General features: G+C 57.6%; 4 protein-coding genes across 10 annotated transcripts in view; 3 read left to right on the plus strand and 1 right to left on the minus strand.

The window, feature by feature from the left end:
* Window positions 1-3,691, plus strand: part of CLCN7 (chloride voltage-gated channel 7) — a 24,372-nt gene extending 20,681 nt beyond the window's left edge. For all 7 annotated transcript variants that reach the window (XM_081299590.1, XM_081299589.1, XM_081299584.1 and 4 more), the window contains 4 exons: window positions 312-371; window positions 447-623; window positions 855-935; window positions 1,192-3,691. In XM_081299590.1, coding sequence (XP_081155716.1) covers window positions 312-371; window positions 447-623; window positions 855-935; window positions 1,192-1,278 — 405 coding nt within the window. In that variant the 3' untranslated portion in view covers window positions 1,279-3,691. The remainder of the gene's footprint in view (window positions 1-311; window positions 372-446; window positions 624-854; window positions 936-1,191) is intronic.
* CCDC154 (coiled-coil domain containing 154) lies at window positions 2,997-10,755 on the plus strand (the record flags this gene model as incomplete). The annotated part of the gene is made up of 17 exons (XM_081300055.1): window positions 2,997-3,005; window positions 3,689-3,849; window positions 3,934-4,123; window positions 4,295-4,341; window positions 4,635-4,730; window positions 5,030-5,153; window positions 6,780-6,881; window positions 6,964-7,092; window positions 7,166-7,290; window positions 7,604-7,730; window positions 7,825-7,962; window positions 8,952-9,071; window positions 9,231-9,307; window positions 9,568-9,685; window positions 9,826-9,912; window positions 10,149-10,336; window positions 10,457-10,755. 17 exons carry the CDS (start codon window positions 2,997-2,999, stop codon window positions 10,536-10,538), a joined length of 1,920 nt encoding a protein of 639 aa, XP_081156181.1. The 3' UTR covers window positions 10,539-10,755.
* Window positions 10,756-10,887: 132 nt separating this feature from the next.
* Window positions 10,888-12,433, minus strand: PERCC1 (proline and glutamate rich with coiled coil 1). Its single transcript, XM_081299592.1, has one exon. It carries the CDS (start codon window positions 12,360-12,362, stop codon window positions 11,568-11,570), a length of 795 nt encoding a protein of 264 aa, XP_081155718.1. The 5' UTR covers window positions 12,363-12,433; the 3' UTR covers window positions 10,888-11,567.
* A 7,334-nt stretch (window positions 12,434-19,767) lies between these two features.
* Window positions 19,768-21,475, plus strand: UQCC4 (ubiquinol-cytochrome c reductase complex assembly factor 4). The gene is made up of 2 exons (XM_081298258.1): window positions 19,768-19,997; window positions 20,081-21,475. Exons 1-2 carry the CDS (start codon window positions 19,966-19,968, stop codon window positions 20,442-20,444), a joined length of 396 nt encoding a protein of 131 aa, XP_081154384.1. The 5' UTR covers window positions 19,768-19,965; the 3' UTR covers window positions 20,445-21,475.
* Window positions 21,476-23,162: the final 1,687 nt, after the last annotated feature.

The raw sequence follows: 23,162 nt of genomic DNA on the forward strand, positions 1-23,162 counted from the left end.
TGTCAGGAGGCAAAGGCTGGACATGAGCTGCTGCCATATCCCCTCTCCTGATGGGGTCATAAGACGTGGACTTTGGTGGAGGGGATTAGTTTGGGGATGCATGTCCTCTCCAGCCAAAGCTGCCCTCTCTTGACACCTCACCCGCGAGCCCCGCATGGGGGCGTGGCTCAGGCCAGGCTGCCCTGTCCCTGGTCTTGGGGCTCAAGGGCCCTGTGCAGTGAAATGCCTGTGGCAAGGCCAGTGCTTGGAGGAGCTGTGATGGTGCTGCAGCCGGGCAGGCAGGGCTGCCTCTGAGCCCACGTTTCTTGCAGCCAGCCAGGCTCCAGGGCTTGATCTTGCGCTCCCAGCTCATCGTGCTCCTTAAGCACAAGGTGCGTCAGGCAGCCCAGTGGGGAGGGCCTGGGGTGCGGCCCCTATGTGAGTACCTGACTGGCCACTGCCCGCAGGTGTTTGTGGAGAGATCCAACATGGGCCTGGTACAGCGGCGGCTGAAGCTGAAGGACTTCCGCGATGCCTACCCACGCTTCCCCCCGATCCAGTCCATCCACGTGTCCCAGGATGAGCGGGAGTGCACCATGGACCTCTCAGAGTTCATGAACCCCTCGCCCTACACAGTGCCCCAGGTACCAGAGCTCAGGGCCTCCTAGGACATTGTAGAGTGGCCACCTCTGATGGACACAGAGGCAGGGAGAGTGGGGGCCCCTGTTGCTACTCAGGGAGGGTCTGTTGGGGGGAGTCCCCAAGGCACCATACTGGGGGTCGGGCCCAGACGGACAAGAGTAGACTGGCAGACCTTCCTGGGTCAGGGTGCAATCCCGGCCAGGGTGGGCCCACTGAATGCTGTGCCTTTGCAGGATGCATCTCTCCCTCGGGTTTTCAAGCTGTTCCGGGCTCTGGGCCTGAGGCACCTGGTGGTCGTGGACAACCGCAATCAGGTGGGTCTGGTAGTCTGTGTCCTGATGGGCTGGCCAGGTCATGGGCACTTGCTCTTGCTCCCATGCAGGTACATGGGTGTGAGACCCAGCCTGGCCTGTTCCTGCATCAGTGCTGGCACAACAGCTGTACCCCTTACTCTGCCACGTGCCAGCCTCAGAGTCTGTCCAAGCTCTAAAGGCTCCCCTGGCACCAGCCACGTGTGGGACAGGTGGGGTGCTGGCCCATGGACTGTGTGACCTGGTGTTGCTTCTGTAGGTCGTCGGGCTGGTGACCAGGAAGGATCTGGCCAGGTACCGCCTGGGAAAGGGAGGCCTGGAGGAGCTCTCACTGGCCCAGACCTGAGGCCCGGCGCCCCGCCTTGGGCGGTGGCACTCCCAGCCCCTTGCACCTACTAGGGTCCCTGTCCTCTGGGGGTGTGGCACTGGGAGCAGGCTTCCCCAGACTGGGCCAGTCCTTTGCTGTGCAGGTCCACCCCCCACTTCCTGCCTCCAGGGTCACGTGTGCAGCAGCACCTTCCCTGGGACCGAGGGGAGGGGCTGGCGTGCACATGAGGTAGATGTGCCACATCCTGCCTATAGTGGCTTCTGTGGTTCCTGTGGGAGACCAGCTCCTGCTGACCACTCAGGAGCTGGTCTACCACTCCCGGCCACAAGCTCAGTCTCACTTGCTGAGAGCCCACAGCATAGGGCCCCTGGGCCTGAGCAAGGCCCAGCCTGAGCCTCAGTGGCCAGGGCCTGGGAGCTATGTGGCTCCAGGGCAGCTCCAACAGGGAGCCCCATGTGCACCCCTGGGTTTACACCCAACTTGGGCAACCCCAGGTCCAGAGGACGTGGCAGATGGGCTCTGTCCCAGGGTCTGGTAGCTGTGGATCATCTTAGTGCCTGACTCCCAGGTCCTGCCTATCACCCTAAGTACTCCAGAGCTGGGGTCACCCCACATGTGTACAGCAGCCAGAGGTCAGCCTTCCCATTAGCACCCAGGGGCCTTGGTACCGGCTGATACATCTTTTCTGACAGCAGCAGATGCCACTAGAGGTAGCCTCCTGCTGGCCTCAGGACTTCCAGGCTGTCTTAGTGGCTCTGGGATAGACCATTGAGAATCAGCCAAGAAGCTCCTACCTTCCCACCCACCAGCTGGGCAGCCACCTTCAGACAGATGACTAGATGTGGTGTCCCTGTGGCTGCAGGGCCCCTCCTGTGGGATCTCTATGTCCCTGGCATATGTCTTGAAAGCCACATGAGTCCTCCTATGTGGCCCCAGGCTGTGCTTCCTCCTCTGCTCTCCATGGGCCCTGAGTGTGAGAAATAAAGGACCAGCCAGTGCCAGCCTCCCTGTTCAGCCCACTGGCACTTGCGGGGCCAGGGGTTGGGCGCTGAGGTGGTGGTGACTGGTGTGTGGCACCAAGCCTTCCTGTGAGCACCATGGCCTCCCACCCTGCAACCTGGGGAGCTGCAGACAGGTCAGGTCTGGCAGATAGCCATCCGCCCTCACTGGGGCCCTGCCCTCCTCCTCCAAGCAGCTCGCAGCCATTTCTACCACCCCTGCTCTCTAGGCCAGGAAGCCCCACTCCTGGGCGAGCCAGGATACTGGGGAGTCCCTCCCCCAGGACCCTTTACTCCACAGGAGGCCCTGGCAGGTGGGCCTGGGAAACAAGGCAAGAAGAGCTCTGGAGGGGCTGCATCTGAGTTGGTCCTCAGGGCGTGAGAAACTGCCAGGCCCCAGAGGCGTACCAAAAACGCACGTGCAATCTCTGTACACATTGTTTTGTGTTGGTCACATGTTGGAATGACATTTTGGAAATATTAAGTCAAATAAAACAAATTGTCGTAACTCCTGTCGTCCTGGCCTCCTTCATGGCTGATGGGAGAGCCAGAGGTGCCAGCAGCCCTGAGTGGTGGGCACCTCCTGCAGCTTGCCCCTGGGTCTCTGGCCTGGGCTGTGGTCAAGACTGGTTGGCTTGGTTTCCCTCCCTGCTGCCCCTGGAATAAGCCCCTTTGCAAGATGAAGCTGCCCAGTGCCCCTCAGAACCTTCTAGAAGCTGGCAGTTGGAGGCCATCAGGATGGGACAGGTGAGGGCTCAGGTCCACTGGCAGTTGGTCCATGACCCACAGGGTTCTGGTGAGGAAAGAAAAGTTCCAGAATAGCTCTGTTGCCCAGTTGCTCCTGCCTCCTGTGGGACCCTCTGGGAAGAAGGCAGGATGTAAGGATGGCTTTTCGAGTTGCAGCCCTCCCGCTTCCTGAGGCCTCCTAGCCTTCTAGCCCCACTTCCCTGCCGCACCCTAAGTCCCCATCAGCCCTGGCCTAGCATCCAGCTCTGGGCAGCCACCGGGACACTAGGCCCAGCGTCAAAGCTACAGGGGGGACAGCTGGTGAAGCCATGTCAGGTGAGCCAGATGTGGGGTGTGCAGTCTGCAGTGGGAGGAGCAAGGTACCGGGAGGACCACACAAGACAGCTCAGCTCTCCCCGTGGCTACTGCCAGAGCTACTCAGGGTGGTGCTGTCTTGTGTCTGCTACCCAGTACTGTGTGTTCTCTGGCAGGTTCTTGCAGCTCTCTGAGCCAAGCCCCTACCTGGTTTGGGTGGTGCCTAGCAACAGTAGACAGGCTGTGCTCGGGTGGCTGGTGGGTATTGCCAGCAATGTTGGGGTGCCTGTGGGCTCCAGCAGGAGCTGCTGTCTGGGGGTGCACTCCCAAAGCACTTCCTTGCAGAGTTAGCTGACAGCTCCCTGTCAGGGGTTTCGCCCCACTCTCAGCGGAGCACCGTCTCGCTGGAGGACCTGGAGCTCCTCCTGGCCGAAGGCCTGACCAGCCCTGAGCCCTTGAGTCAGGAGAACTCAGAGTCCAGCCACCTGGCGTCCAATGCCTGTGTCCCCGAGCCAAGCACCTCCAAGCGCTGGGAGAAGCTGGAGCAGTGGTGAGCCCTGCAGCATAAGGCAAGAGGACCAGGGAGGACCATGAGGAGGCTGCCCTGGTGACCACCTTCTCCAACCCTGGCCAGGGTGGGTGACCTGCAGGCTGAGGTGGCGTGCCTGCGCGGACATAAGGAGCGCTGTGAGCACGCCACCCTGAGCCTGCTGCGGGAGCTGCTGCAGATGCGGGCCCACGTGCAGCTTCAGGCCTCAGAGCTCCGGCAGCTGCGGCAGGAAATGCAGCAGGTGGCTCAGGCCCCTGAGAAGGAGGCATTGGAGGTGAGCTATGGCAGAGGCGTCAGTGCCCCACCCCAGTCAATCTCCCCCTCTCTCAGGGGTTAGTCCTAAGCCCAGTGCCACCCCTGTTGCTCATCCCTAAGCCATGGCTCCAGGGCACGCCCACTGGGCCTGCGCTCCAGCCTGCCCAGCCCCACACCTTCCGCTTTGCAGTTCCCTGGACCCCAGAACCAGAATCAGATGCAGGCTCTGGACAAAAGGTACCTTACACTCCTGTGGGCATGGGCTTCAGCAGGTGGGAGAGGCTCAGGCAGTGGCTGGCACCAGGGCCCATGGGGATTCGCTCAGGATTCTGTTTCCCCAGTAAACTGTCTTGTTAGGGTAAGCAGTACCGGTATGCGATCCAACTCAGAAAGCTCGGGTCTCAATGCCCCTGGATAGCTTGAGACCCCGAGAAGGCAGGGGGGCTGATGATAGGGCCCCATGGCCAAATCCCCAGTCCCAGAGGCTGCCCAGCTGCTCTGGGCCTGCAGAGGCGCTCCTTGTGTGCCAGGCTGGTGGAGGTCCGGGAAGCCTTGTCCCAGGTCAGGAGGAGGCAGGCCCTGCAGGACGTGCAGCGGAAGGGTGCCCAGCAAGAGGCCAACCTCAGGTGGGCGCCACCTCCCCAGGCTGGCTTGGACCCACCCTGTGCCCCCAGCACTACCAGCAGGGCATCCCCTGCCTCGGTGCTGAGCCACTGGATGCTGGGGACCACAGACCCATGGTGGACCTCGTAGGGGCTGGGGCCCTGCCCTCCCTCCCTGGGTCCCTTGCTGGGACTCTGAGGTCTGTCTCCACTCCCACGTTGCCCTAGCTGAGAAAGACTGTCCCATGGTTCCACCAGCCTCTTTGGCTCCCCAGTCCAGTCCTCTAGCTAGCTTAGCTGGCGTGTGCACCCGCTTTCCCTAGGCTGACTAAGCTGACCGGCTTGCTGAGGCAGGAGGAGCAAGGCCGGGAGGCGGCCTGCAGTGCACTGCACAAGAGCCAAGAGGATGCCAGCCAGAGGGTGGACCACGAGGTGGCCAAGATGCAGGTACCACAGGGAGGCCAGGCCCGGCCCTGGCAGGGGCCCCTGGAGGGCCCCAGCATCCTCAGCCTGTGCCCTGGCCAGAGGTGGCTCTTCCCTCCCTGCTGATGGAACTTGGGGAGGACCTCTCATCCTGCACTGTCCCCCATGGTGACCTCTTACCCCAGTGGCCCTGCCCATTGAGATCAGTTACAATTATAAAAACTCAACTTGGTTCCTAGGCCATGTAAGCCGCCTTTCAAATGCCAGCAGCCACAGGTGGCCAGTGGTGCAAGTCTGGGGTCCTCCTCACAAAAGCCCATTGGAGTGGACATCTCTGGCTGCCACAGCCTGGGTCAGGGAGGGGAGCAGTGGAGCCAGAGCCCCCTCCCAGCTGTTGGCAGCCTGAGCCTTCCTCTGTGAAGCAGGAATTCCAGGCCCCCATGCTGCCTCCCACTCAGGACCCCCAGGAGTGACCAGCTCCTTGGCTCTGCAGACAGATCCCTGGACTGCAGCCTGTGCCCCACACACCCAGGCAACTCCAAGGCAGGGCTCATCCCACTGCTCCCATGTGGCCCCTTCCCACTGCCGCTGGGAAGCTGATATGCTGGTGCCAAGGTGAGGGCAGAGGGCTGAGGGCTCCTGACACTGGATGTAGGGGAGCTGCCCCTCCTGGGGCACCTGCCTTTTCCTCTGAGCCCCAGAATGTCTGAGGACTTTAGGGCCAGGGTCAGCACACTATGGCCCATGGTCTAATTTTATTTGTTTGTTTATTCATTTGTTTTTTGAATTGGCAATTCAACCCAGGTTCACTGAGCTATCTCCCTAGCCCTTTTTGCATTGAGACTGGGTCACTAAGTTGCTGAGAGTTTTGCTAAGTTGCTGAAGCTGGCCTCCAATTAGTGACCCTCTTGCCTCAGCCTCTTGATTTGCTGGGGTTTCAGGTGTACCCACTGTACCCACTGCCTAGTTTGTAAATAAAGTTTTATCAGCACAAAGCCAGTAAAGCACATTTAGTACTGTCAATGGCTACTTTGAGGTCACAACCACAGTGTTGAAAGGTTTCAGCAAAAGTCCTGTGAGCCTGAAACATTTACTGTGGGGCTGTATGGGAAAGTCTGTGGACCTTGCTCTAGGGCACCCTCCTTGTGCCTCCCTCCCCTAGGGGCCTAGGCAGAGTGAGGGCTTCCCCGAGGCCCCCACCCAACCATGGGCAGGGCCTGAGTGCTGGGGCTACTGGTAGAAGAGCTTTGTGGCTGTGAAGAAGGTGCCTGATGTCTGGACCCTGTGAGATGGAGGGGAGCACACTGGGCTGGGCTTCATCCCCCTCCCGCCCCCGCACTTTCACACCCTTGGTGTAGCAGGGGTGCCGTGGCCCTGCCTGCCCTCTGCAATGGGCTGTCCCCATGTGTGGGGGAGTTGTCTCAAGTGCACCTACTGCCCTGCCCCAGCCCCAGCTCTGGCTAGTATCTGGCCCTTCATCTTCCCTGAGCCTGGTCTCCTAGGGATAGTGGCCCCTGCCTTTCTTTCCACTCAGGATACAGTAGATCCAGTTCTGCAAGTCCCAGGGACAGCAAGGGGGATGTGACCTGGGGCTGGGTGGGATGGGATGTCCAGCAGGGAGGCTGAGGGTGACACTGGGCCTCTCCCCAGGCCCAGGTGACCAAGTTAGGCGAGGAGGTGAGCCTCCGTTTCCTGAAGAGGGAGGCCAAGCTGTGCAGCTTCCTGCAGAAGAGCTTCCTGGCCCTGGAGCAGGTAGGATCCTGGGCCAGGCCGGGCACCCTCGCCCATGTACCCAGGCCAGGCAGGGGCCTGGCAGACAGTGGTGTTCCTGCAGAGAATGAAGGCTTCTGAGAGCACACGGCTGCAAGCCGAGGGCAGCCTGCGGGAGGAGCTGGAGGGTCGCTGGCAGAGGCTGCAGGAGCTGACGGAGGAGCGTGTGCAGGCCCTGGGGGCTCAGCACCAGGTGGGCCTGGTGGGTGGGCGTGGCCAGGGCAGTCTGGGAGAGCACCAGCTCAGGGCCACCTCCTCTGGGACAGGAGGAGGAGGGCCACCTGCTGGAGCAGTGTCGGGGCCTCGACGCGGCCGTGGTCCAGCTGACAAAGTTCGTACGGCAGAACCAGGTGTCAGTGAACCGCATCCTGCTGGCTGAGCAGAAGGCCCGGTGGGTGTCCTCTGGCCACGGGGAGCTGCCTGCCCAGGCAGGCCACCCAGAAGTCATCTACCTCCCCTAGAAGGCACTAGCAGAGCACTAGGACTTGTCCACTGGGACAGAATAGTGACCCTCTAGCTGGGCCCTGTCCCTTCCCTAAACCTAACTCTCTTGGTGGCACCCATGAGAACATCCTGTCCTCTGATCCATGGGCTCTCCTGGGAGATTCCAGAGCGAGCTAGCAGCCGTGTCCTCTTCCCTGGCCTGATGCTGAGGGGCAGGCCAGCCTCAGCTGAGAAACAGTGTCAGTGTTGTCAACCCACAGGGATACCAAGGTGTGCCTGGAGGAGAGCCAGGCTGGGGAACTGGCCTCCTTCATGCAAGAGAACCTGGAGGCCGTGCAGCTGGCTGGCGAGCTGACCCGGCAGGAGATGCAGGGTGCTCTGGAGCTGGTGAGGGGTGCCCAGGGAGAGGGGCAGAACACACCCTGCACATGACCATGGTCACTCAGCTGAGGCCTCCCTGACCTCCTCCTGTCCCCTGCAGCTCCAAGAGAAGAGTCAGGTCCTAGAGGGGTCAGTGGCCCAGCTGGCCAGGCAATTGAAGGACCTGAGTGACCACTGTCTGGCTGTGAGCTGGAGGCTGGACCTTCAGGAACAGACATTGGGCCTGAAACTATCTGAGGTAAGCACCAAAGGGCAGTAAGGCACATTCTGGAAGGCCTGGGCCCTGAGGGCAAAGGTCTGACTAGTCCAGCTCCACTGGTGAGACCTGAGGCTGTCCCTAGGGGTGGGATGAACAAAGGTGGTAGCCACCCATGGCCCTGGCGTTCATTTCCCTTTTTCTCCTGCATCATCGCTGAGCTATAACCTGTAGACCGGGCCATCCCCTCAGGTGTGCGACTCAGTGGGTTCCAGTTCCTTCAGAGCTGGGAGCCCTGTTGATTCCAGAATTTTTCATCACCACAAATGGAAACCCCAGACCACCCATCAAGTCTCCCCAACACCCCAGCCCCTGGCCCCTCAGATCCATCTCTGTGCTTGTGGCCTTGCCCACAGGACCTTTGATGTCAGTGAAGTCACACACATGTGGCTGCTGTTTCTGGCTGCTCACTGGGCCAGGCCCTCACAGTGTATCCTCCTGGCAGGGTGACATCCCCTGGTGTGAGCAGGCCACCTTTTGTTTGCACACATGCCTGCTGAGGGACGTGTGGGCTGTTGTTATTTTTGGCTTTGGGGAATCATACTGCCATGACCATGAGGGTCTACCCTTTGATCTTGGGGCTGGAACCCCCAGGTCATCCCTGCAGCCCCTCTGGGCACACACTGGTCAGAACAGCTCATGACAGGCCCTCTCCTGCAGGTGACAGGCCTGCTCTTCGTCCCTGTCCCTTTCAGCTCTTGGTGGTAGAAGATCTGTGCCCTTCTTCTCAGGGTGCATCTGTGCTGAGCCTGGCAGCCCACTTGACTGGGCTCTGGGCATGGCTGTCCCCCTAGGTGGCTGCAGCAGGCCTGGGCACAGACTGCTCAGAGTCAGAGGTGGATGTGGGCATGTGGCCTTCAGGAGCTTCTTCCCAGCCTCCTGGGCCTCTCCATGTCCTGGCTCATAGCCCTGTCCTTCTGCCTGCCTGAACTCTTATCTGGGACCCAGCCTTCTCTGTGTCTGAATCTCAGGTGAAGACTGAGTGGGAGGGTGTGGAGAGGAAGTCCCTGGAAGACCTGGCCCGGTGGCAGAAGACAGTCTCAACTCACCTGCGGGAGGTGCAGGAGAAGGTGGACGGCCTCCCGCGGCAGGTGGGCCTAGCTGTCCAGGCTCTGCCAGCCTAGGGAGCTGGAGGGCTTCTCCCACCCCTCCCCTCTCCTGCCTTCCTTGCTGGGCCTGGACGGCCCGGGGCTCCCCAAGCTGGCTGTGCTCAGGGTCACCCCCCAGGTTGTCCGCGGCCTCTATTTCAGATAGAAGGCGTCTCAGACAAGTGTATCTTCCACAAGAGCGACACAGACCTGAAGATCTCAGCCGAGGGCAGGGTCAGGTGAGGGTGCCCCTGAGAAATGGGCAGAAGCTCTGCCAGGTGCCCATGGCAGCCCCGTCCCCTCCCTGGCCTGGCCAGTCCTACTCTGGGCTCACCTCTCCTCTGGTGCAGCTTCCCCCCTGCCACCCACTGGGAATCCCCACTTTCTGCACTGGAAGGGGGCAAGGCCAAGTCCTCTTGGGCTCCCTTTGACCTATGGCAGCTAGGGGAGGCACCTATCTGTCTCGCCTGGACTCCATAGCTGCCCTCGGTGCCCACAGAGAGTTCGAAGTTGGTGCCATGAGGCAGGAGCTGGCTACCCTGTTGTCCTCTATGCAGCTGCTCAAGGAGGAGAGCCCCGGGAGGAAGATCGCTGAGATCCAGGGACAGCTGGCCACGGTACCTTGGGGCCCAGGGAGACCACCATGCCTGGACACTTGCCAGAGCTCCCAGTGCTCAGGGATTCCAGGTTGGGCCCTGGGGCTGGCTGGACACCAGAAGGCCACCTGTGTCTTGCCCATGACAGGGGCTATGTTTAGTTTCAGAAGCAAATGATAAAACTGGAGAGCAGCATGCAGGCCCACAAGACCATCCAGAACCTTAAGTTCAACACAGAGACCAAGCTGGTGAGAGGGGCTGGGGGCTCCCAGGGCTGGGGCAAGCCTGGCCCTGCTCCCTCTAGCCCTGCACTCTGCCCAGCAGCCCAGCTGGTACCCAGCAGCCTTTTCCTGAAGATGAGGGCCTCTGGTCTGGGCTGCCCCCACCCCTGTCGTCTTCTCCCATGTTGTGTGATCCTCCGTTGTTCTGCTCCCCCCCCACCCCGTGGCTCCTGGGTAACACCAGGGGCCCCTGTGTCCTGCAGCGCACAGAGGAGATTGCAACCCTGCGGGAGAGTGTGCTGCGCCTCTGGAGTGAGGAGGGCCCTTGGCCATTGACACTGGGCAGCAGGCGGGTTCTCATGTCCCTGGTGAGGCAGCGGTTCTTCATCAAGGACGTGGCTCCTGGAGAGCTGGTCTCCGTGAACTGCTGGGGCGTGTATCAGACTGTGAGGTGGGCAGCAGGGAGCTTGGCGGCAGCCCCTCAGGTTCCAGGTCTGGGGTAGGACAGGGAGGTCCCCACAGGGAGGGAAGGTGGTGAGAGGTGCATGCCATGATCCGGGTCCCTGGGCAGGTGGCTGCAGTGGAAGACCGTCCTCATGAACCTGGTGGTCCGGCAGAGGCAAGGCGTAGTCTTGAAGACATCCTACCAGTAGCCTGCACCCCAGCACACGTCCTTGTCCCTTTCCCAGAAATAAATGTGCTAGCTCTTGTACCACATGGGGCCATTACTCCCTGATACCTGCCAGTGAAATCCTCCCCAAGGGCCTGTGTGACTGACACACAGGTTGGGCAGCGGGAAGGACCAAGACCAGGAGACCAAATTCCCCAATCCCTAGGGTCCTTCCTGTCCTGCCCAATCTCTCCCCCGCAACTCAGGAGCCCCACATCCCCAGGAGAAAGGGTCTTGGCCTGTCCAGAGGCACCTAGGCCTACTGCTGCCAGGACCTACGCGAACCCCCCAGCAGGAATGAAGACACTGGGGCTGCAGGCTTGTGGCTGACCACCTCAGGCTGGGCCCAGCCCTGCCAGCTGACCTGTCATCCAGAGTGCTGCCCGAGGAAGCCACTTCTCAGCACTCATCCAGGGAATAAACACCCATGTTTACTCAAGTCAGGCGCCTCTTTCTGCCTCTTAAGAAAACCCAGGCTCATCTGTGTCCTGGCCTTGCTGCCTGCCTATGCTACACCAGGGGCTGTACCAGGGACAATCAGCACTGGCCCTGTGGGGCTGCGGGTGGGCTGGCCCTTGCCACTGACCTGAGTCATAGGGGATGGCCTGGCAGCGATGGGGCCTCCCCTAGAGGGGTACGTGTGTAGGCAAACACCCCTAGCCCATGACCTCAGGGAGCCAAAGCTCCTGCCCAGGTTCTCCCTCCTGTGGGCAGAGCCCTGGGGGCCCCTGTGCAGAGTGGGGTGCTTCTAGAGGCTGAGGCCAGGGGCTGGCTCAGCCTGGACACCCTCACTAGTCTTGCACCCTTGCCAGTCCTGGTGACCCCTGGCAGTAGCAGCCATAGGCTGCAGGACAAGACCAGAACCTCCTTTGGGGCCTGGAAAGGCCTTGCCTGAGGTGGGCAGCCAGGTCACGGCTATCTGGAAGGAAGAAATTCAGGGAGCACGAGGAAGAGTCTGGGCACCCTAGGAAGGGCGGCCTTTGCTGCCCCCAGCACAGCCTTGACCCAGTCTCTAGGCTTCGGTCAGTTGTGTCCCCTCCAATGCCTGAGCACCCCCACCCTGCAGCTCAGGGCTGGCCTCAGATGACCAGCTGGCCAGCAGGTCACTGAAGTCTGGTGTGCCAGGGTGGAGAAGGCCCAGGGGACTGGGCGCCGGCTCCTTCCAGAAGGATGGGGGCAGCTTCCTCTGGGTCATGGGGGTGATGTGGCTGTATTTCCGCTCCAGCCTCAGTCTGTGGCCGGCTGATGCCCTGGGCCCCAGGAACTGCCGCAGCCCATAGTCAAAGAGCTCAGCCAGGGGTCCCAGTGGCAGTGTCCCATCCTTGCTGAAGCCTGACCTGTGTGCCTGCACCTCAGATCCCCTGGACAAGTGGACCTCAGGCTCAGTGGCCTCCTCGTCCTCTGGGGCCCCGCCCTGAGCCAGGCGCACCAGGTCAGCATAGTACAGCTCTCGGGCTGAGTGGCTGGCCAAGTGGCTATCCTCATAGACATCACAGGCATCCGGGTCCTGCCCCTTGTCCTTAGGACCAAAGTACCGCTGGATGTCACCACTGATGAGCTCTGAGAAGCGCAGCAGCCGCAGCGGAGTCTCTGGACTGTTGGGACCTTGGGGAGCCACCCCTGAGTTCTGAGGGGACCCCTTGCCCTCTAGCTCCTCGCCCTCCCTGTCCTCATTGTCCTCATCTTCCTCTTCTTCCTCCTCCTCCTCTGAAGTTTCAAGGGGCTCTGGGTCTGAGCTCAGGAAGGGCTGGTGGGACTGCAGGGGCAGCCGGAAGCCACAGAGAGGCCGGATCACGCCAGCAGCCATGTCCTGAAGTCACTGGAACTCCTGGGGCCTCTGTGACTGCAGGCAGTGACTGGAGAGGGAGATAGCGGGCAGGTGAGCAGTCAGAGCTCAGAGCCACATGTGCAACCCAGAGAGGGCTCCCCGGCTCTTTCCTCCCACAGCTCCCAGCTTCCCTGGCCCAGCTCAGCAGGGGTGAGGTTGGCAGAAACTGCAGAGGGTGGGCCCAGGGGTGCGGTGGGCCATTAGCAGGAGCAGTTAGATCCCATCTTTTAGGTAGGGAAGTTTTGGGTGCAGGGAGGATGTGGGGGTGGGATTAAGCCACTACAATCACTAAAATCATGGCCACTCCTGGACCAGGGAAAGCAGAGGGAGAGAAGTCCCAGGGGGTCAGCCTTGCCCAGGGCTTCCAGAGTCCCTCCCTGGGTTGCTATGGCCTCCCAAACCCTTCCTAGAGTCCTTGCAGTTGCCATGGGGGGTGGTGGGGGTAGGCATGAGGGTCCAGCCCAGCCCATTGCATCCAGCCTCAGACCCAGGTTCTGGTTGACTTCTGATGAGGTAAGGATACCTGGGTGGATATGACCTAGGCACCTCCTGCTGGGAGGATGATGTGGAAGAATCTGGGAAAAGTGGGGTCCAGGAACCTTGTCTGCATCTGCACGGGAAAGCCAAGTGGGTGCACCCCAGTGAGAGGGAGGAAGAAAGCAGAGCTGAAGGCCCAGAAGCCCAGGACCCAGCTCATCAGGAAACAACACCTGTCTCTGTGGGGGCCTGGGTGTGGGTAGCCAAGGCCCTTGGACATGCACTCCTCAGGGTCAGGATGACTTAGGCACTTGTCCCTCCCCTGGGGAAACAGAGGTAGCTGTACACAGTCTCCCCCACCTGGAAGCCACTGTGTGACCTCACTTGCTCAAGGTGCAGGGCCCTGTACTGTCGGGATGTCCAGGCCTCTGGGGATGACTGCTCACGGAGAGCAAGACAAGACACCTTCCCACAGGGAGAGCAGTCCCACAGAGGACCTGGGAGGAAGCCCCACGGAGCCATGGCCCTCCCCACTCACCACCAGGCCCTGGGTCCTACCTGGCCTCTGCTGCACCTCTTGCTCGGCAGGCCCACCTCCACCTGGATGCAAGCATTTATAGCTGGGCTCTGCAGCCGCCTGAGGCTGGCAAATATTTGGCGACAGCATTGTCATCGCAGACTGGACAAATAGAGCCCGTTTGCTTTAGCGCCCGGCAACCAGGGCCCCGCGGGGGGAGCGTCCGAAGACCAGCCTCACCTGCACGCATCCTGCCAGGGGACCGTGGAGTGTTTGCTGCAAGCCCAGCTGGCCCACACCCTGGACCCGAGGACCCTTATCTCTGCTGCTCATTGGGCCTGGTCCAAGCCTTGTCAAATAGGCGGAAAATTAAATTTCATGCTATTTTGAGTTCTTGAGTAGGCCTCTTTAGAGGACATCCTGCCTCTGCAGTGTGCTGCACAGACAGTGCTTCACTGGCAGCAGGGCCCTGGGCCAGCAGGAGGCACAGAGACCACAAGGCCACTAGGATGGGCTAATGCAGGTGGCTCCTGGCCTAGCCCCCTCCAGCCATGCAGTGGGGGGAAAGGGTTCTGGGCATTTGTGCCCAGTCTCTACCAGCCCAGATGGGGCCATGATGAAGACCCTGCCCAGCAAGGCTGCCCCTCCCACCTACACAGAGTTGCAATCACCCAGTGAACCTACTGCTGGCCTGGGCTTCCCCAGGGGCCAGACTGAGATGGCTCCCCACCTCCCATTCCAGGCCTCCTCCTGGCTGAAGCCACCCCAAAGTGGAGTTGAGAGACTCTGACTCCAGCCAACTTGCCCGAATCCCACTGCTGCTGGTAGGACTGGTCCTGCCCAGCTTGGCTTGGGCCATCAAAGGCCTCACAATGCTTGCTGTTCTTGTTTCCAGCTCCTGATCTCCAAGAGGCACATGGACACCACCTCCCCTTTCCCAGTTGCTCCCCCTCCAGGTGGGGGGGCGGCACCTCCCACCCTCTGCCATCTCAGCACAATGGACCTGGCCTTCCCTGCAGCTGGATCCCTGCTGGTTACTGCAGTCCTTTCCTCAGCTGGAGGGCAGAAAGCTTCAGGAGCCCTGCAGCTTGGGAGCTGCTCACATCTCACAGTGAGGCTGTTTGAGCTGTAGTAGAATGGCAAGGGGCAGGTCATCTGCATGTCCAGAGAGAGACTTCAGGCTGTAGGAGGGTAATGGCATCATCACAGCAACCAGCTGCCATTTATCACTACCTTGTCCCTGGAAGGAAACCCAGGGGGTGATGCTGAGGGCCATTACCAAGTAGGAATGACGCATCGATTTCCTTGCCAGCGTACCCCATGTTAAATTTGCTGTGACCTTGCATGTGTGTTTGAGAAAGATGACCCTACTCAAGGACGAGGGTGGATCCAGGATTAGGGTGTATCCTGCAGTTTGAAGAAGTATCCCGCTCCTTGGGTTAAGGGCGTTCCCAGTTTAAGACCTTGGGTTTTAGGGAAGTTCGATGTTGAGGATTATTGCTGCTGGAAATAGGGCGTTCCTGCTACCTGAGCTCCTTTTGAGTTCTCGTGAGATTCAGAGAGCATTTTGGGAAAAAAAGCCTCCTGTAGTAGGTGAATTGGGTGGCTGGAGAACTGGGATTGCCCAAGAAAGTGTGTGGAGGCCTGTGTGAGTTCGGGAATAAAGAATTGCTGTTTGAATCTACAAAGCTGTGTGGTGGCTCGTGATTCTGTGCCCAGCCAAGACTGCGGCAGGGTGACCCAGGCGAGACCATGTCCAGGTAATGCCAATGTCCTGGGATGAGGGGCATCTGACCAGGTTCAATCCTGAGCATCCAGACTGCTTGGGGATCTCTGTCCCCATAGACTGACCTCAGGAGGTTTTTCTTTTTTGTACATGAGATTGAACTTAGGGTACTTATCCACTGAGCCACATCCCAAGCCCTTTTTGAGACAGGGTCTCACTAAGATTTTTAGGGCCTCACTTAGTTGCTGAGGTTGGCCTCAAACTCATGATCCTTCTGCCTCAGCCTCCCAACTTGCTGGGATTACTGGCATGTGCCACCACACCCAGCCTGACCTCAGTTTTTTTTTTTTTTTTTTTTTTAGAGAGAGGAGAGAGAGAGAGAGAGAATTTTTTTTAAATATTTATTTATTTATTTATCTTGGTTTTTGGCGGACACAACATCTTTGTTGGTATGTGGTGCTGAGGATCAAACCCGGGCCGCACGCATGCCAGGCGAGCGCGCTACCGCTTGAGCCACATCCCCAGCCCAGAGAGAATTTTTAATATTTATTTTTTAGTTCTCGGCGGACACAACATCTTTGTTGGTATGTGGTGCTGAGGATCGAACCCGGGCCGCACGCATGCCAGGCTAGCGCACTACCGCTTGAGCCACATCTCCAGTCCCCTGACCTCAGTTTTGACCAAGTTTGAGACTTCAGGATCCAAAGACACAGGCCCCATCCTGGCTGTGGGGTGGTCCTGCCTCAGCAGGCTCCTCTCTGACCCAGTGCAACTCAGCTGTCAGACCAGATCTTCAGGAGGCGCAGGCTCCGAGTTACAGGCTGCTGGGGCACATAGGTCCTGCTTTGTGACCATATTCAGCCCCTTGCCCTCTTGATGGCCCAGGGGCTCCTGCTCTGATCTTCCCAGAACCCCAGAGCTGGACCAGGGCAGAGAGTGGGGCACATCTGCTTCTGCTTAGAACCATAGTGCCCCATGCTGCTTGCTCTTGGAAGGATGGGCCCAGGGAAGGGGCTGAGAATAGGCTGAAGTCTGTGTGCTGCCCACTTCCACCTTGGAGGTAAGCAGCAGAGCAGGCAGTCAAGGGAACTTGGGAACCTGCCAGAGGACCCAGGAGGCATGTTGGTAGAGGCTGTGCAGGTGCTGTGAGCACAGGCAGTAACCAGTTCCCTCAGAGCAGCCCTGGCCTGTGTGGCCCCAGGGCGGGGCACTGCTGTGAGGGAAGACACACTGCCGTGCCCTTGAAAATGTCCCGCCTGTGTGTCCAGAGGAGGGGCTTTGGGGGTAAGCTGCAGGAAGGCAGAGTATTCCAACTGAGGACAGAGCCTGAGCAGACCCAGGTGCTGCTGCAGAGCTGGGAACCTCTGGGGTTCACTGGGTCCTTGTGAAGTGGAGGCAGCAGGTCCAAGGCAGACAGAATGGACAATGCTGTGCTAACGGCTTTGAAGATGGCAAGGGTGACAAGGCAAGGGGTGCAGGGGCCTAAGAAGCTGGAAAATGCAAGAAAGCAGGTCCCCGCAGGCTTCAGAGTGTGGCCTGCTGACTGGATTCCAGGCCAGTGAGGCCCACTTGGAGCTCCGTGTGTGTGTGTGTGTGTGTGTGTGTGTGTGTGTGTGTGTGTGTGTGTTTAAACCTCGCAGCTGTTGCTGGTTCCAGCATAGGCAGCCTCAACCGGTAGCGGGCAGCGCGTGTGCAAGGCCTCATGGCAGCTGTGGAGCTCAGATCCCCCCAGCCACAGGGAGAAGCCAGCCTAGGTGAACTCAAGTCCCAGGTGAGGCCATGAACACTGGACCTCAGCTCATCCCTCTACAATGGAAGAGAAGATCTGTGTGAAGTGATCTGTCCAGCTGCTGTAGGAGGAAGGCATGAGGGGTCCTGACCCCCAGGGCCTGGCTTTTACCCCCACACACCTTCTTCTTTCCCATCCTTTGATTGAGGCATCTGGACAGCAGGACTGGGGCTGCAACAGGGGTTTGGATCCTACAACGAACAAATGCAGAGATGCCCATCATGTTGCTGAGAGAGGGCTGTCTACTAACAGTCAGACCTTTGTCCTGGCCTAGAATGATCCTGACGTTTTTCTCTGCCTGAAAAGAAATCAAGGAGGAAACCCAAGCCTGCGATGCAAACTTCTAGAGTAGAGAAGATGCTGGAGCAGCTAGGGTAGGAGTTTGGGAACAGGAGCTTGGCAAGGCCTTGGGGACAACACCTGAGACTAGAGAGGGAGGTACCAGGGTCCCACAGTGTGGACTGAGGCATGATGATGGAGGAGACCAGGCAACTTAAGGAGCAGTTCTGCAATCCAGCGGGAGTTCAACAAGTCATCCCCTTCCTCACTCCACCTGAGCTTTAGGCCAAGTTCAAGGTAGACCAGGTGTCTCTGGCTTTTGTTTCTGGTGAAGCTAGGTTAGTGAGTGACAGCCTAACAGGGAATCTTGGGTCAGTAGAGAGACTCACTTGCCAGGAGTCATTGCCTGTACATGTCTAGCTGGTGTTGGGTGGGTAGCCAGGCCCAGACCAAGCAGCTTTGTGTCCCCCAGCCCCCTGCCAACCATCTGGGCCCCTAGAGGAAGCTGGTGCCTCAACATATGTCCCAGCACCTGCCTGGCTCTCACTGTGGGCAGTGCTGGTCCTGCACAGCTCTCAGCCCAATGCCTTCACCAGCCCCCACCCCCACCTGTTGTCAGGTCTCAGGCCCTGGAAGAACAGCTCTGTCCCTCCAGAGGCAAGCTCTGCCTGTCCCCAGGCACCCCATATTGATCTTCCCAGGAAAATCAATAGCTCCAATATGTCAACTCTCAAGTGGCGCTACAATAAATTACCCTGCCATTAAGCACACAAGGGCCGTAGCCTCCGCTCCCCCCCCCCCATTAGTGGGACATTAGGCCTCCCTTGAAATTTCTCTGTGTGCTTTGAGATAATGCAGGCTGAGGTGTTGGTTTATATCCCCAGGGAGGGGAGGGTGACTTGGAGTTGTGGCCTTTTCCTCTCAGGGTTCCCAGCCAGGCCACTGGGAACCAGCATGCCTGGGAGGTGAGGCACCTCAGCAGCAGGATGTGAGGAAGGACTGCAGGGCTCAGTGAGGCTAGCAACTGCCAGAGGGTCCTGGGAAGCAGAGCTTTGCCCTGGGTTGGATGCTGGGTTGATGCTATGGTGGGGCCACTGTAAGTAAGCACTACACACTGGACAACTTAAAACAATAGAGGAGCCGGCACAGTGACACACACATATAATCCCTGCCACTTGGGAGGCTGAGGCAGGAGGGCTCCAAGTTCGAGGCCAGCCAGAGCAATGTAGTGTAACTCTGCCTCAAAATTTTTAAAAAAGGGGCTGGTAACGTGGTTCAGCGGTATAGCACTTACCTAGCATGTGTGAGGTGCTGGGTTCCACCCCAAAACCACAAAACAAACAAAAACAACAGGGCTTCTTTACCTCACAGCCTTGGAGACCAGAAGTCCCAAACCAGGGATACTCCCAGTGACAACTGGGGAGATTGTGCCAGGTCTCACGCCTGTCAGTGCAGTCTCAGCCAGCAGACACACCATTTCAACCTCTGCCTGTGTGGTTATTTGACCTTCTCCCTTCTGTACATCTGTCTTTTCTTCTTGTAAGGACATGTGTCACTGGTTAGCCCACTCTGATGTAGCATGACCTCAGTTTAACAACATCTGCAAAGACCCTGTTTCCAAAAACTGCCATACTCTTTTGTTTTCTGAGGGGGAACTACAGGCTCAATACAGTATCTTCCATTATCAGCAGTAGCTAGGAAGCTCAAGGGGGCTCAGAGGATCAAGTTACCCTCTAAGGTCTCATTTCTGTTTCTGATCCATGACAGTCATCAAGACTGGGATGGGCGCCCTATCCTGTTCTGTCCTGGGTGAAGCCCCAGTCCCTGCACTGCCTTCTCACCCAAACCCTGCATGGCTGGCCTGGGCAGTTTGTGCTTAGCCACCATGAAGCATCTCAACCTGAAACAGCACCAGTCTGAGCCGGTGGCCCCTCTGCAGCTCCATTCAAGCCTGCAGACCCTTGACCTCTTCCTCCAGGAAGCTCTCTAGACCACCCACTATCCACACTTCAATCGCCCCCCTCCCATGCACACTGGGTGCTCCCAGGTCCCTGCAGGGAAAGTTGGTGTGCCTGTGATTCTGGTGGGGCTCTGAGCTGGAACAGGTGGGGCGGGCCCATGGAGCTGGCAACAGGTGCCTCTGTTGACACAGCAGCTCTGAATGCATCCTGGGCTGGGCCTGCTGTTAGGAGGGGGGCGGGGACGCCCAGGTGTCCTTGGCTGGAACAACTCTAGGCTCTCCCGACCTAATGCTGTGACAGCATCTCCGGCCAGGAATATCTGAGCCAAGTGCTTCCCTCGCCGGGAAGCAGGCACAGAAAGACATCACACGTTCCAGGTCACGAGGTAGCTTTTGGATCTGATTTTGTGCCATCCCCAGAGCAGATTATGGCTCCCGGAAGAAATCTTAAATGTGTATTTCTAAGTGAAAGAAACCAAGATGAAAAGGCTGAAGCGTGAGTGGCGGCACCCCAGAGCAGACGATAGCTTTCGCCCGACATCGAGCGCCAAGAGGGGGCGTGCGGAGAGCAAACGACCTACAACAGCGGGAAGGAGGTCGGTGCGTGCTCGGCTGGTCCCAGTACCGCTGCCCAGGCCGGACGGATAACTACACTTCCCAGTAGGCCGCGCGGTATCTGGGGGCGGGACCTAAAGCGGAAGTGCTCGGAGGAGTACGTCATTTCCGCGGCGCGGCTGGGCTCACGTTCCGTAGTCGTGAGGCCAGGTATTGCGGCGGCTTCCGATCCTGGCGACGGAAGTGACGCAAGCGGCGCGCCGCCGGGAGGAGGTCGCGATGAGCCGCGTCCTTTGTGCGCCCACCGCAGGGTGAGGACCTTGCCGTCTTGATGGGCCATGGCCGGGGCCCAGGCCAAGGCCAGGCGGCCCATTCACTGCTATCTCCTTTGTAGGGCCATACGGGCACTCAGGCTTGCGGGCTTGGCTCCACGGAACCTGCACTCGCCGCCGGCTGGCCGGGCCCAGCCCGCGGACGATGAGGAGGACCCCGAACGCCCCCTTCGGTTTTCCTCCAGCAAAGCCAGACCGTCCCGCTGGACCGTGATGCATTCCCTGGGGAAGGAGCAGCAGCGGCCCTGGTGGAAGGTGCTACCCCTCAGCCTCTCCCTCCTGGCTCTGGTCTCCTGGTGCTTCCTGAGGCAGGAGAACGGCGCGGACCAGTGGTTGAGACGCGTGCTGGAAATAGAGGGGCCTGAGCTCGGAGACGCCCCCGAGGAGCCCGGCGCGCGCCCGGCGAGAGCCTCGGGTGCCGGCTGAAGGACTGGCGCTCGTGGCGCTGACACGCGTGAAGGCAGCGGGAGGTCGGCAGGAGCCTGCTCCTTGTCTAACACCGTTGCGCAGTGATTTCGTCCTAAAGACTTCTCAGATCCACGGGGAAGGTGTTGGCCGCATTGTGTGCCGCTGGATTTGGGATGTCTTTGTACAGCCTAGTCATGTCGCCAAAGCAGTCCTGGCGGATACTTGCAATCCAGTGTTACTTTGCAGACCATGTGCTTTCTGAAACACTATAACTGACATGAGTGTTAGAACGTGCTATTCGTAAAGAACATCTGTTGGTGTTAGTTTTGTATACTACTAACAAATTGAAAATACATTTTAATACAATGATGCACTAAGGCGATTCAGGTGATTTTTTTCCTTTTGTTACATCTAATTGAAAAAGTATTTTAGTAGGCCAACAACCACCTTTTTAAAAACTGTAGTTTGTTTGTTCATTGTGGTGCTGGGGATTGAACCCAGGGACCCTAGCCATTTATTTTGAGACAAGTCTCTCAAATGCCGAGGCTGGCCTCAAACTTGTGATACAATTTCATCTGAAATTGCTGGGATTACAGGCTGCACTACTGCACCTGGCTGTGCAGAACTTTATTTTTAACATGTCAACAACTTTCTGTTGTAGGAAACAACTAATAAGTATTTCTTTTGTAGATGGACACAATGTCTTCACTTTTTAAAGTTTTTTTTTTTCAGATATAAATGGACACAATACCTTTATTTTATTATTTTTATGAAGTGCTGAGGATTGAACCCAGTGCCTCACACATGCTAGGCAAGCGCTCCACCACTGAGCCACAACCTCAGCCCTCTTTGTTTATTTTTATATGGTGCTAAGGATTGAACCCAGTGCCTCACACGTGGGACGCAAGTGCTCTACCACTGAACTACAGCCCCAGCCCAATAAGTATTTATTTTCACAAATTGCAATCACTATTTTGGATTACCTGAATATAGTTTTCCAAGTGTTATGTAAGAACAAACTTGCTTAATTTGAATTAAATACAAAATATTATATATAAGTAGCTTTCATTTACTTGGACTTCAGCTGGAAGGCTTTATTATCCTGTGTGGTGCTGAAGGTACTGTCCCCACCGTCCCCGCCCCTTCCCTCCACCCCCCATGCATGTTTGAAAAACAAGTTTTGGGCCACTAGGTGTAGCAGTGTACACCTTCTTACAAGGACCTCTCTGCAGAAGTTGCTGAGGATCTGCCACCTTCATAGACTACCAGGAACTGGGGTGTGTACCAGCATACTCATTGTTGAAGGACTGAGCCTGAGGCCTAGGAAAGACTGCCTAGGCTTAACTCCCCTGGCCTGGTCCTAGAGGGGGCAAAGAACTAAGGTGCTTTCTCTTTGCTTGGGGTGTTTGTAACCTGTTTAGCATTTTGTTTGAGAGCAGTCATTCAAACCAGAACTCTTACTTTTACTCTATCTTTAAGAACTTTTGTGTTAACAAAAAGCTTTTATCTTTTGTTTTGAAGTGCTGGGGATTGAACCCAGGGTCTTGTGCATGCCAGGCCAGCACTCTATACCACGTCCAGCCCTTTTTAGTTTTAGTTTGAAATAGGGCCTTATTAAGTTGCCCAAGCTGATCTTGAACTTGGGATCCTCCTGCCTCAGCCTCCTGTGTAGTTGGGATTATAGATATGTGCCACCACACCTGGCTTAAAGTAATTTCCATATAACAAAGCAATATATATTCTTTTCTAGAAAAGATAGTAAGCAAAAGAGAACCAGAAGCACCAAATGTAACCACTTTGAATATTTCATCATTTAGTTTTTTGTGTAACTATAATATTGTTTTTCAAAGACACAGTGGGTTGGTTTGTTTTGTTTTGTTTTGTTTTACAGTGCTAGGAATGGAGCCCACAGCCTTCAGCATGCTAGGCAAGTGCTCTTCCACACTGACCTGCACCTCCAGCTCCTGTGGGATTTTTTTTTTTTTTTTTTTTTTGTACTGGGGATTGAACTCTGGCACTGGACCACTGAGTCACACCCCCAGCCCTAATTTGTATTTTATTTAGAGACAGGGTCTCTCTGACTTGTTTAGTGCCTCCCTTTTGCTGAGGCTGGCTTTGAACTCATGGTCCTCCTGCCTCAGCCTCCAGAGCTGCTGGGATTACAGGTGTGTGCCACCGTGCCCAACAATGTGGGATTGTTTTTAATGACAGGACTCACCCTGTAGCACATCCTGAGTGCATCCAGGCTGTTGGCTTCACACTGGTCAAGGGATCCTCCTTTACTCATGACACTGTCATGAGTAAAGGAGGATCCCTTGACCAGTCAGGGACAGTGGACACACCTGAAGTTTCCAAGGGGTGACAACTGAGTAGGGTAATGGATGCACAGCTAGTTAAATCTTTTATTTAACTATTTTTTGTAGAGTGCTTGTCTTATTCCCTTATTCCTTGCCCTCCTGGCCTGGATGCCAACCTCCAGGAAGAGTACTGGCAGGTTGGCATCCCCAGGTGAGTGCCCAGTGGGCATCTGCAAGGAAGAGCACCATAGTACAGAGGCAACATCAGGGATGTGTAAACTGAGCTGCAGGGTAGAAGGAGGAGGAAACTGTCGGAGAAAGAAAGGGCTGGGAGGCTGGAGATGTGGCTCAAGTGGTAGTGTGCTTACCTGGCATGCATGAGGCACTGGGTTCGATCCTTGGCACCACATAAAAATAAAGTAATAAAAAACTGTCCCAC

This window comes from Spermophilus citellus (genome assembly GCF_964194105.1).
Source record: "Spermophilus citellus genome assembly, chromosome: 6".
Taxonomy (NCBI): domain Eukaryota; kingdom Metazoa; phylum Chordata; class Mammalia; order Rodentia; family Sciuridae; genus Spermophilus; species Spermophilus citellus.

Coding starts and splice junctions, on each gene's coding strand:
- PERCC1 (XM_081299592.1), bottom strand. CDS start 12,362: ATGGCTGCTGGCGTGATCCGGCCTCTCTGTGGCTTCCGGCTGCCCCTG.
- UQCC4 (XM_081298258.1), top strand. CDS start 19,966: ATGAGCCGCGTCCTTTGTGCGCCCACCGCAGG. Junction 19,998..20,080: donor CTTTGTGCGCCCACCGCAGG/GTGAGGACCTTG, acceptor TCTCCTTTGTAG/GGCCATACGGGCACTCAGGC.